The sequence below is a fragment of the Salmo salar genome, chromosome ssa05, assembly GCF_905237065.1.
Source record: "Salmo salar chromosome ssa05, Ssal_v3.1, whole genome shotgun sequence".
In the NCBI taxonomy this organism is placed as follows: Eukaryota; Metazoa; Chordata; class Actinopteri; order Salmoniformes; family Salmonidae; genus Salmo; species Salmo salar.
In genome coordinates this window covers 13,604,936-13,617,690 of record NC_059446.1, presented here as the reverse complement: position 1 = coordinate 13,617,690, position 12,755 = coordinate 13,604,936, and the positions used below count along the sequence as shown (strand labels likewise).

The 12,755-nt window shown below is 41.1% G+C and overlaps 1 protein-coding gene across 1 annotated transcript; it reads left to right on the top strand.

Moving 5' to 3' along the window:
* Positions 1 to 11,017: 11,017 nt before the first annotated feature.
* pin4 (protein (peptidylprolyl cis/trans isomerase) NIMA-interacting, 4 (parvulin)) lies at positions 11,018 to 12,609 on the top strand. The gene is made up of 4 exons (XM_014198804.2): positions 11,018 to 11,227; positions 11,401 to 11,474; positions 11,611 to 11,730; positions 12,157 to 12,609. Exons 1-4 carry the CDS (start codon positions 11,149 to 11,151, stop codon positions 12,313 to 12,315), a joined length of 432 nt encoding a protein of 143 aa, XP_014054279.1. The 5' UTR covers positions 11,018 to 11,148; the 3' UTR covers positions 12,316 to 12,609.
* The last annotated feature ends 146 nt before the right edge of the window (positions 12,610 to 12,755 follow it).

Below are 12,755 nucleotides of genomic sequence, written 5' to 3'. Positions count from 1 at the left end.
ATATATTCAGTGACTTAGTGTTAAATTCTGTTTTGATACCAGATTCGATTGACGCAACCTAACAATAGGCTTGAAGTCATAAACAGTGCAACGCTTGAAGCATTGCGAAGAGCTGTTGGCAAACGCAGTAAAGTGCTGTTTCAATGAATGCTTATGAGTCTGCTGCTGCCTACCACCGCTCAGTCAGACTGCTCTATCAAATCATAGACTTAATTATAATATAATAACACACAGAAATACGAGCCTTAGGTCATTAATATGGTCAAATCCGGAAACTATCATTTAGAAAACAAAATGTTTATTCTTTCAGTGAAATACGGAACCATTCCATATTTTATTGTCATGGCCATAGAGAGGGTTTTGTTCTCTATTTTGGTTAGGCCAGGGTGTGACTAGGGTGGGCATTCTATGTGCCCTTTTCTATGTTTTGTGTATTTCTTTGTTTTGGCCTGGTATGGTTCTCAATCAGGGACAGCTGTCTATTGTTGTCTCTGATTGGGAACCATACTTAGGTAGCCTTTTCCCACAGGGTTTTTGTGGGTAGTTAATTTCTGTTTAGTGTTTGCACCTTACGGAACTGTTTCAGTATTCTCTTTGTTATTTTTGTTTTAGTGTTCAGTTATTAAAATAATCATGAACACTTACCACGCTGAGTTTTGGTCCGATGATTCATCTTCTTCAGATGACGAAGACTGTTACATTTATCTAACGGGTGGCATCCATAAGTCTAAATATTGCTGTTACATTGCACAACTTTAAATGTTATGTCATATTTACGTAAAATTCTGGCAAATTAGTTCGCAACGAGCCAGGCAGCCCAAACTGTTGCATATACCTTGACTCTGCCTGCAATGAACGCAAGAGAAGTGACACAATTTCCCTAGTTTAATATTGCCTGCTAACATTAATTTCTATGCAGGTTTAAAAAAAGATTGTGTATTGATTTTAAGAAAGGCATTGATGTTTATGGTTAGCTACATTCGTGCAACAATTGTGCTTTTTTCACAAATGTGCTTTTGTTAAATCATCCCCCGTTTGGCGAAGTAGGCTGTCTTTGTTAGGAAGAAATGGTCTATACACAGTTTGCAACAAGCCAGGCGGCCCAAACTGCTGCATATACCCTGACTCTGTTGCACAGAATGCAAGAGAAGTGAAACAATTTCATGTTAGCAGGCAATATTAACTAAATATGCAGGTTTAAAAATATATACTTGTGTATTGATTAAGAAAGGCGTTGTTTATGGTTAGGTACACGTTGGTGCGACAGTGCTTTTTTGCAAAATCACCCATTTGGCGAAGTAGGCTGTGATTCAATGATAAATTAACAGGCACCGCATCGATTATATGCAACGCAGGACAAGCTAGATAAACTAGTAATATCAACCATGTGTAGTTACCTCTATGGCCTAGGTGGGACGCAAGCGTCCCACCCGTGGTGCACTCCAACAGCAGGTGCATTTCAAGAGCGGCAAATTTGAATCCAAATAAATGTCAAAATTCAAATTTTTCAAACATACAACTATTTTACACCCTTTGAAAGATAAACATCTCCTTAATCTAACCACGTTTTACGATTTCAAAAAGGTTTTACGGCGAAAGCATAAATTTAGAGTATGTTAGGACAGTACATTTACAAGAGTTGTGTGTAATGTTGTGCCAATTCAAAGACAGGCGTCACCAAAACCATAAAATCAGCTAAAATTATGCACTAACCTTTTACAATCTCCATCAGATGACACTCCTAGGACATTGTGTTAGACAATGCATGCATTTTTAGTTCTATCAAGTTCATATTTATATCCAAAAACAGCGTTTTACTGTGGCATTGATGTTCAGGAAATCGTTTCCCTCCAATAACCGGCAGTCAAGTCAGCACCACAAATTAAATAATTAAAATTAGAAAACATTAGTAAAATATTATATTGTCATTTAAAGAATTATAGATTTACATCTCTTGAACGCAATCAACTTGCCAGATTTAAAAATAACCTTACTGGGAAATCACACTTTGCAATAATCTGAGCACTGCGCCCAGAAAAATACGCGTTGCGATACAGACTAGCCGTCATGTTGGGGAGATCTAAAATCGAAAATACTATGTAAATAATCCATTACCTTTGATTCTCTTCATCAGATGTCACAGGTCCATAACGAATGTAGTTTTGTTCAAAAAAGCTCATCATTTATGTCCAAAAATCTCCGTCTTGTTAGCACATGATCTAAGCCCGCCGGACTTCACTTCATGAACGAGGGGAAAAAATATATTTCCGTTCGTTCAAACATGTCAAACGTTGTATAGCATAAATCATTAGGGCCTTTTTTAACCAGAACATGAATAATATTCAAGGTGGACGAATGCATTCTCTTTTATAACGTATTGGAACGAGGGTACCCAACATGAACTCGCGCGCCAGGTGTCTAATGGGCCATCATCGTTCCATGGCTCTTGTTCGGTCAGATCTCCCTCCAGAAGACTCAAAACACTTTGTAAAGGCTGGTGACATCTAGTGGAAGCAATAGGAAGTGCCAAAATATTCCTCAGCCCCTGTGTTTTTCAATGGCATAGGTTTAAAGGTAATACAACACATCAGGTATCCACTTCCTGTCAGAAAATGTCTCAGGGTTTTGCCTGCCAAATGAGTTCTGTTATACTCACAGACACCATTCAAACAGTTTTAGAAACTTTAGGGTGTTTTCTATCCATATATAATAAGTATATGCATATTCTAGTTACTGGGTAGGATTAGTAACCAGATTAAATCGGGTACATTTTTTTATCCAGCCGTGCAAATACTGCCCCCTAGCCCTAACAGGTTTTAACTAGTGATTATGTTAAGATTGATAGTTTTTTATAAGATATGTTTAATGCTAGCTAGCACCTTACCTTGGCTCCTTGCTGCACTCGCACAACAGGTAGTCAGCCTGCCACACAGTCTCCTCGTGGTGTGCAATGGTATCGGCCATGATCATTGTCCAAAAATACTGAGTACCGATTGTTACGAATCAAATCAAATTTATTTATATAGCCCTTCGTACATCAGCTGATATCTCAAAGTGCTGTACAGAAACCCAGCCTAAAACCCCAAACAGCAAGCAATGCATGTGAAAGCACGGTGGCGAGGAAAAACTCCCTAGGAAAAACTCCCTAGAAAGGCCAAAAACCTAGGAAGAAACCTAGAGAAGAACCAGGCTATGAGGGGTGGCCAGTCCTCTTCTGGCTGTGCCGGGTGGATATTATAACAGAACATGGTCAAGATGTTAAAATGTTCATAAATGACCAGCATGGTCAAATAATAATCATTGTAGTTGGCGAGGGTGCAACAAGCACGTCCGGTGAACAGGTCAGGGTTCCATAGCCACAGGCAGAACAGTTGAAACTGGAGCAGCAGCATGGCCAGTTGGACTGGGGACAACAAGGAGTCATCATGCCAGGTAGTCCTGAGGCATGGTCCTAGGGCTCAGGTCCTCCGAGAGAAAGACAGAAAGAGAGAAAGAGAGAATTAGAGAGAGCATATTTAAATTCACACAGGACACCGGATAAGACAAGAGAAACACTCCAGATGTAACAGACTGACCCTAGCCCCCCGACACAAACTACTGCAGCATAAATACTGGAGGCTGAGACAGGAGGGATCAGGAGACACTGTGGCCCCATCAGATGAAACCCCCGGACAGGGCCAAACAGGCAGGATATAACCCCACCCACTTTGCCAAAGCACAAGCACAGCCCCCACACCACTAGAGGGATGTCTCTGCAGTCTAGGGGGGATGGCAACGAGACCCATAACATAACTCATGCAAATCATAATAGTGATAAAGTAACAGTGAGAACAAATAACCACAGACAACTTAAATGTACCGTCTAATACTAATGGTTTATTTCTAAACACACAGTAATGGGGTGTGAGAAAAGGGGCTGAGCTGGACCCAAGGAAAGAAACAATATTCCAAAAACACCCCTAAGCTAGACTAGCCTATTTCAATAACAGCTAGCTAACTAACCAAAAATACAGTGGGTGGTCCGCCCAGTTCTAACTAGGGTATTTAGACAATTACCTACGGGTAGTGTATGCTTATGGGCGACTTGTCTTGGTACCCCTTTTCCCACTAACAAACAAACAGTCATGCACCACAACAAAACAATACTCACAGGTACCGGACAAATGTGACATGTATGGGCAAAACAAACAAACGATCTGTATTCAAAGACAGAGCGATAGCAAGAGCTTGAGACACAGCGAGATTTCAACACAGAGAGATCGAGCTACAGAGAGTGAGATTGAACTCCAGAAAGAGATTGACTGGGGTTTTAAACCAAGGGAAAGGGATGTGATAGGGTAATGAAAAAGGAGCAGGTGTCTTCTGATTGATGATTGATTGGGGAATGATGATTGCCACCTGTGAGGAGGAGAAGGAGAGAAAAGAAATACACATACAGGATACACACTACCTGTATCCGTAACACCGATTGTTATGAAAACTTGAATGGCCGATTAATTAGGGCCGATTTCCGATTAATCGGTTGACCTCTACTTTATAACAGGAGCCATCTACAAAGTAATTTTCCAAATCACTTCCCTCTCTGTCTAGCAATGGTATAGATTTAAGATCCGGACGCAATTTGGTAAACGTTGGAGATTCTGCTACACAATCATGTGCTTTCCCTTCAAATTATAATGGAACTCTTTCAGCTGGATTGACAGTAGTACATCTTTTAATTGAGACATCTGGATAAGGGTCATGTAATCCAAAGTTTTTGCATTAGTTAATACAAATTTGTTCTATCAGCTCCACTATCTTATGATGTGTGTTTATTGTCACAGGATATCCCATAGTTATGGTTGACACTTTATCATAAGCATAATGTAATGCTGCCACCACTTGGTAACACGGTGGATAAACTTGAGCTACTGGATCTGATTTAGTACTGTATTATGCAATTGTCTGTTTCCTTCTTCCACTACATGTACCCTGCTTAAGTAATGCTGCTGCATATCTATCACACCTATTGTAACGGGCGTCGTATGAAGTGGACCAAGGCACAGCGGGTTGAGTGCTCATTTTAACTTTTATTTGAACACTGAAAAAACAAAACAAGAAAACTAACGAACGCACAGTAACGCAGGCTACACACAGCAGTGCAAAAACAACTTCCCACAAAATACAGGTGGAAAAAAGGGCTACCTAGATATGACTCCCAATCAGCAACAACGATGTACAGCTGTTCCTGATTGAGAGCCATACCAGGCCAACAAAGAAATACACAACATAGAAAAACCATAGAAATACAAAACAAGAACATTACCCAAAAACCCCGGAACACATAAAACAAACACCCCTCTTACATAAATACATATCCCAACAAACCCCGAACCACATAAAACAAACACCCCCTGCCATGTCCTGACCAAACTACAATAACAAATAACCCCTTTACTGATCAGGACGTGACACCTATTTGCTAAATATATCGAAAATGGTTTTGTGTAATCTGGGGCTGCTAGGGCCGGTGCTGTTTGCATTTCATTACATTTCATAACAGTTAATCTTCTCCAGATTTCTTCCTGCACCGCGCTCAGTCTCCATGATCTTTTCCAAGTTCTTTTCCAAGTTCTTTCTTCTCTCTAAAGAAAGTGTGGGGGAAACATCTCTCTCTTCTCCACACTCTACTTCTCCCATTATTTCCATCATCCTTGTTACCATCGGGAATTGTACATTGGTGTACGGTGGAGGGTCGGTAACCCACTCCACCTTTTCTGTACTTGTTTTTTCGTCATCCTTTTTCAGTGTTTCTCTTGCTGTTTTCATGCTCTTCAGCAATCCTTCTTCTTTAAACATTTTCATCACTTTGTTCTCTTTCTCTTTTCTTTTTTCTTTTCTTTCCTGTGTCATTTGTTTTGCGTTTTTTTTATCAGGGTTTCCATCTCCTCACACACCGAGACATCCAATGTTCCCTCCGCTGGCCATTTGGTACTCATTTTCCGTGTCCGTTTCTCCCATTTCATAGATGTTTTTGTTATTTCTTCTTTGCATTGGGGATGCCTAGCCCCTAGAATTTCTACTGGTGTTTTACTCATTTTTGCTGCTTGTTATTCTTCTACTTCTTATGTATTGTTTTCTCTACTTGTCCTATTGTTACTGATACCCTTATTTCTAGTTTTTAGTTATTTATAATATCTGTACTATCTCTTATTTTTGCTGTACTATCCACCCACTTAAAACCACTCCCTTTTCTCTAGTCTAACATGTGTCCCTGTTATTCCTGGGCTATATTTTCCTAAGGCTCCATTAAGCCACGGACAGCTTGAACACACTCTGTTTCCTCCCACTGATATCCACGTTACTCTTTCAATTCTACTCCCAAATGTATTATGTTTCCTGTCACCTTATGTGCGTATATTCTCACTGTCTCTGATTGTAGTATGGTTTCAAATGTTATTATATCTATGTTACTACTGTATACAGCTCAGTATACGGTTTTTAGTTTCCTCTCTAGGTAGTAAATGATAGTTCTTGAACATGTAGCTCAGTATGTGATTTTTTTGTTTCCTCTCTAATTAGTGGATGATGGTTCCTGAAGATATGAATTACTTCATACTTCTAATATTATGCAATTTCATTAGTCATTCATGTATCATTTACACTCGCCTCTCCTAGCGCGGGATCGGATGCGTCCTTCCTGTCAAGCCACATTTAAGTGATGTCACAGGAAGGGTGTGCTATCCCCTCTCCCCAAGGACAGGCAACTTTCACACTCACGTTCACACTTTTATTTACATTTTCCCTAAAACGACCTGTAAATTCAGCTCTGCCCCTGCTGCACTTCCTCAACACAGGGTGCAGTATTTATACAGGATTTACACCTATCAAAACAGACCTTTGCCAAATCGCGTCAAAGCGATATTGTAGGTTATACACTCCCCCAGGCAGACCTCCGCTAAATTGAGTCGGAGCGGTATCCGTAGGATTTTCCTATTTATTTGTGCTGACCGTGCAGACAGACAGTAGCTACCCCAAACCGAACCAAGCAGACCAATCAGCCAGGGCAAACAGATGCACCGAACCAGATTGGACAAGTTACCCAGATGAATGGTCCGGCGAGTGGGACGAACTGAATGACACACCCAACTCGGACAACCTGATCAAGCTGAATGGGCTGTGTTTGCACACAAACTCAGACAGATCCTGAAACAGATGCGTCCTGCTAGATAGAATCAGACAAAACAATCCCTACTCAGACAGGCCAATCATGCGGGTCAAATGAACCACCTGAGCACAGCAAGTGAACGGCCCTACCCAACTGAGCTACCTGACACCAATGAGGCATACAACTCCCAATCCACAATGCTCACACAAATATTTCTACTTATTATTTAACAATTGTAACCCCCAAAGCTTTTTCTTAACATTCATGCATGCAGTTATTGAATTCAAAAGCGAAAACCAAGAGAGACCTACTTGGTGCTTCTATTGCTGAGGCAGAACTCCAGAAGCAAATCACACAAACATTAACTATAAGTAAGAACTGAGCTTACCTAATAATAATAGGATGGCCACCCATTTGTGAGACTCGCCCAGAAGACCCGACATCAGCTACAAAAGTTTCACCATTCACTGGTCCCTTGTAGCCACTCCTGGCAAGCTCTCCATTTATGTCGTGGAAATATTGAATCAAATATTTCTCAGATACCGGAACTTGTAAATTCAAAAATACTTTATTATAAAAGTAACAGAAGCCGAGCAATTCCATGGAACGACTGACTTCTCTTGTTCAAAACATCAATATTTATACATTTCCACCAGACATGTTCCCTCCTTTCTATGTAAATGATTAACTCCCCTTGGCCTTGCACCACCATTATCTTTCTGTTTTAATTCTGGCTTGTTTACGTCCACATCTGACTCAGTTTAGATTATATTGCTGGCGCAACCACAGGTTCACTATAAAAAATAATACATTTATTACATATATGTTCCCATTATAAGTACATTTCCAATAGATTTTAATTAGTACAAACATGTCTTCCCAAAACATATACATAGCTGTATTGGTTGGTAAAAATGCATAGTCAATGTCCTACACAAGTTCAGGTTTGTGTCACTTGGAAATGATTAACTTCTTACATCTAGACATTCCGCTAGCGGAACACCGCTCCATATCCAATGATAGGGCGTGGCGCGAAATACAAACTCCTCGAAAATCTGAAAACTTCAATTTTTCAAACATATGACTATTTTACACCATATTAAAGACTCTCCTTTATCTAACCACACTGTCCGATTTCAAAAAGGCTTTACAACGAAAGCAAAACATTAGATTATGTCAGGAGAGTACCCAGCCAGAAATAATCAGACACCCATTTTTCAAGCTAGCATATAATGTCACAAAAACCAAAACCACAGCTAAATGCAGCACTAACCTTTGATGATCTTCATCAGATGACACTCCTAGGACATTATGTTATACAATACATGCATGTTTTGTTCAATCAAGTTCATATTTATATCAAAAACCAGCTTTTTACATTAGCATGTGACGTTCAGAACTAGCATTCCCACCGAACACTTCCGGTGAATTTACTAAATTACTCACGATAAACATTCACAAAAAACATAACAATTATTGAAAGAATTATAGATACAGAACTCCTTTATGCAATCGCGGTGTCCGATTTTAAAATAGCTTTTCGGTGAAAGCACATTTTGCAATATTCTGAGTAGATAGCCCGGCCATCACAGGCTAGCTATTTTGACACCCACCAACTTTGGTACTCACCAAACTCAGATTTACTATAAGAAAAATTGGATTACCTTTGCTGTTTTTCGTCAGAATGCACTCCCAGGACTTCTACTTCAACAACAAATGTTGGTTTGGTTCCAAATAATCCATAGTTATATCCAAATAGCGGCGTTTTGTTCGTGCGTTCAAGACACTATCCGAAGGGTAACGCGCCCGCGCGTATCGTAACAAAATAATTCAAAATATTCCATTACCGTACTTCGAAGCATGTCAAACGCTGTTTAAAATACATTTTTATGCGATTTTTCTCGTAAAACAGCGATAATATTCCGACCGGGAGTCGTTGTTTTCGTTCAAAGACTGAAAATGTCAAATGGACTCTTCACGTGCACGCGCACGCCCGTCTCATTGTTCTCAGATCGACCACTATCCAAATGCGCTACTGTTTTTCAGCCATGGACTGCAAAGTCATCATTCAACGTTCTGGCGCCTTCTGAGAGCCTATGGGAGCCTTAGAAAATGTCACGTTACAGCAGAGATCCTCTGTTTTCGATAAAGATGGTATAGAAGGCCAAGAAATGGTCAGAGAGGGCACTTCCTGTTTGGAATCTTCTCAGGTTTTGGCTTGCCATATGAGTTCTGTTATACTCACAGACACCATTCAAACAGTTTTAGAAACTTTAGGGTGTTTTCAGAATATGTAGTGGGGCATTTCTGACCTCCCCAGTGGCTGCACTACAGGTGAAGATGCCATTGCAGATTAGGAGACAGCAGCTGACAAAGAATTATTGGGTCAACCTACAGGGACATTGGGTCTCATCCTGCAAAAGGAATTTTGCAGGCATGCTGGGAACATGAGTGAAGACAGAACGCAAGCTTTGGGTGGGTGGGTAATACCCAGGCGAAGGAGATGGCACTGTACGGAAGGGAGTTTAGTCCAACGGTAGCTATTCCTGTAAATCCACCATGGCTACTCCCGCCTCCAGTAGTTGATCTAGAAGTGTTGGAGAGACTACAGAAAGATACGGAGGGTGTTGATCCATCTGATTTGTTTAATAGATGTCTGGATACTGTGTATCAGGAATTTGTGGCCATTTACACAGATGGTTCAAAAGATCCAAGGACGTACTGGGTCAGCATTTGTAGTTCAGGAATGTGGGGTGGCAGTCAGGAAATGTATTACAGATCATCTGGCTGTATATATGGCGGAGCTGATGGCCATACTGTTGGCCTTGCAGTTGGTGGAGGAAGTCAAGTCAGACAGAGTAGTTATTTGATCTGATTCATGTGCAGTGTTGATGAGTCTTCAGTCCTTTAGGTCATGTAGCAGAGACCTGCATTATGAGGTGTTGCAAACCCATGGCAGGATTAGACAGATGGGTTACAGAGATTTGGGTCCCAGCCCATGTTGGGGTGGAGGGGAATGAGGCAGTTGATGTACTGGCTAAACAAGCACTTAGTAGTGGGGATGTTGATGTTGTAGTTTCAATGAGCAAGGCAGAGGCAAAAAGCCTGATATGGACACTGATGGTGCAGAGATGGCAGGGCAGTGGAATAGAGATGCTAAGGGCAGGCATTTATTTCAAGTACAGAGGAAAGTCGGGGAGGGGAGGACGGCAGGAAGGGACAGAAGAGAGGAGGCTATTTTACAAGATTAAGGGTGGGACACATCCGGTTGAATAAGACCTTAAATGTGATAGGAAAGCATCCAACAGGAAAGTGTGATTGTTGCCAGGAAAGAGAGACAGTGGAGCATGTATTGCTACAGTGTGGGCAGTATCAGAGGGAAAAAGAGAGGCTGAGATCTGGTATGAGGGAGAAGGGGATACAGGAAATGAGTTTACAGAGTATATTGAGTAGAACATACTTTTTTTTCTTATTTGTAAAAATATATATATATATTAATATTAAAACTTGCAGTGAAGCCGCTCAACATCTACATCACATTAGTCATCTAACAGTCTCTCACCCAGTGAGACCCACTGAAGCATACTTTACTATTTATACTTTCCTCTTTACGCTATTTGTATTCCTCTGCGAGTTTTGATCCTATATATTTTGCAGACAGACCGGTTCCCTACCTCCTCCCGCTGCCACCTGCCTCCTCTATTTTTGTGGTAATGCTGTAGTCCTTTTGGTTGTAATCTTGGATTGAACAGACTTTCCGTCATTAGATATAGTCTAAAATATTGTATCTTTTTTAAGAGCAACCGGGCTGGCAAGGTAGGTTTGAGCATATCCGTGTCTCTGGCCCACACTCCAGTACAGTAGGTGGAGGTAATGCACCATATCGTTAGATGTCAACCGCCGATAAACCCCACCGAAGAAGAAGACAAGCTTGCCTTGTGGTAGCTGGCAGTTCTCTTTCCAGTTGTCCAATTCATTTTCAGTAAAGGGTATTTTCAAGAATGCCACCTAAGGGGAAAGGTGGCAAGGAGGCAGGGAAAGGTGGCAAGGAGACAGGGAAAGGTGCCAAGGGAGGCAAAGGTCTGTTTATTCTTCACTAAATCGACAAAGCATGTTGGATTGAGAAACATGCTAACTAGCTAGCCAACTGTACAACACAGCCTGTGTGCAGTTCAGTGGAAATTAGTAAGCAGCCAGGAAACGTTAGATATCTCCATGTAAGTCATGTTATTATGTTGAATGTTATCATTCAGGTGGAGCTGCTGCAGGGGGTGGAGACAAAGAAAAAAAGGAAGAGAAGACGATTAAAGGAGGCACTTCTGTTAAGGTGGCTAGCTATGTTAGCTACTCTATGCAATGCTACACCATATAGTCTTTAGCTACACTGTCTGTGTTCGTGTTCTTATGTAAGTATAGACAGCTAGTTAAATTGACTGACTATGCTGTTTTAACGTATTCCCCAGGTCAGACATATCCTGTGTGAAAAACATGGTAAATGTATGGAGGCGATGGAGAAACTGAAGGCTGGGGTTCGCTTCAGTGAAGTGGCTTCACAGTACAGTGAAGACAAAGCCAGACAAGGGGTAAGAGAGCAGTTCCCATGCACCAACGAACATACATGAACCTATTGGTTTATCATGTATAGGGTGCTGTCTGCTAGTACCTAAAAGGTCCACTGGATGGCATCCTCTGACTTGCTGTCTACAGTTTTTCAATATTGTTGTTTGGGTGAGAGAACCGGGGGAATATTCATTAGTCGCAGACTGTTGTGGAACATTTTGGTCTGTTGCAAAACTTTTTGCAACGGAAACCGTTTACTCTGGGAACCAGACAGACGTAAAAGCAATGAAATGGGAGTGACATACCTGAATCTGTCCAATAGATACGAATTTCCCATTTTGTTGTGAATTGTTTCCATTGCAAAAAATTTTGCAACAGTGTCTGACTTATGTTTTAGCCTTTGTGTGACTGTGGCAATATTGACTGTAGTGTTATCCTGGTTGTGACAGGGTGATCTGGGCTGGATGATAAGAGGGTCTATGACCGGACCCTTCCAGGACGCTGCCTTCGCCCTACCCAACAGCACCATGGACAAACCCATTTACACAGACCCCCCCGTCAAGACCAAGTTTGGCTACCACATCATCATGGTGGAAGGGAAGAAATGACCCGAAGGCTGGTTAATGCACCATTAACATTGGATGCCAACCGCCGTTAAAACCCATCGAAGAAGAATGACCCGAAGGAAAGATCCACTACTCTTCACGTTGACATTGGGACACTGCTTTCTCTCAGATGAGATAGCACAATCCCCCAAAAAACATGTTTTTTTTCTTGCATAATGTTTTTCATGTCCTGGTAATGGCACAACAAAAGCTAACAATGAAATGCACTGTAAAGAGACACAGGCTATTAAGATGTATGTACTCCTGTCTGTAGCTAATAAAAAGTGGTGTACTTTTTACACTGGTCGTCATTTAAACAAACATTATAAAATGTATGTGAATGAATGCCCATTGAGTTTGTTGCAGAAATGTACTTCGGATACAAAGTTGTCCACTGCTTTCAGAACAAACATGATACAATTAATGTTTGACATTACCTCGCT

Bases quoted from the DNA above. Each gene is read 5' to 3' on its own strand.
- pin4 (XM_014198804.2), top strand. From the start codon at position 11,149: ATGCCACCTAAGGGGAAAGGTGGCAAGGAGGCAGGGAAAGGTGGCAAG. The intron at 11,475-11,610 runs GTGGCTAGCTAT...CGTATTCCCCAG, and splicing joins AAGGAGGCACTTCTGTTAAG to GTCAGACATATCCTGTGTGA. The intron at 11,731-12,156 runs GTAAGAGAGCAG...TGGTTGTGACAG, and splicing joins AAGACAAAGCCAGACAAGGG to GGTGATCTGGGCTGGATGAT.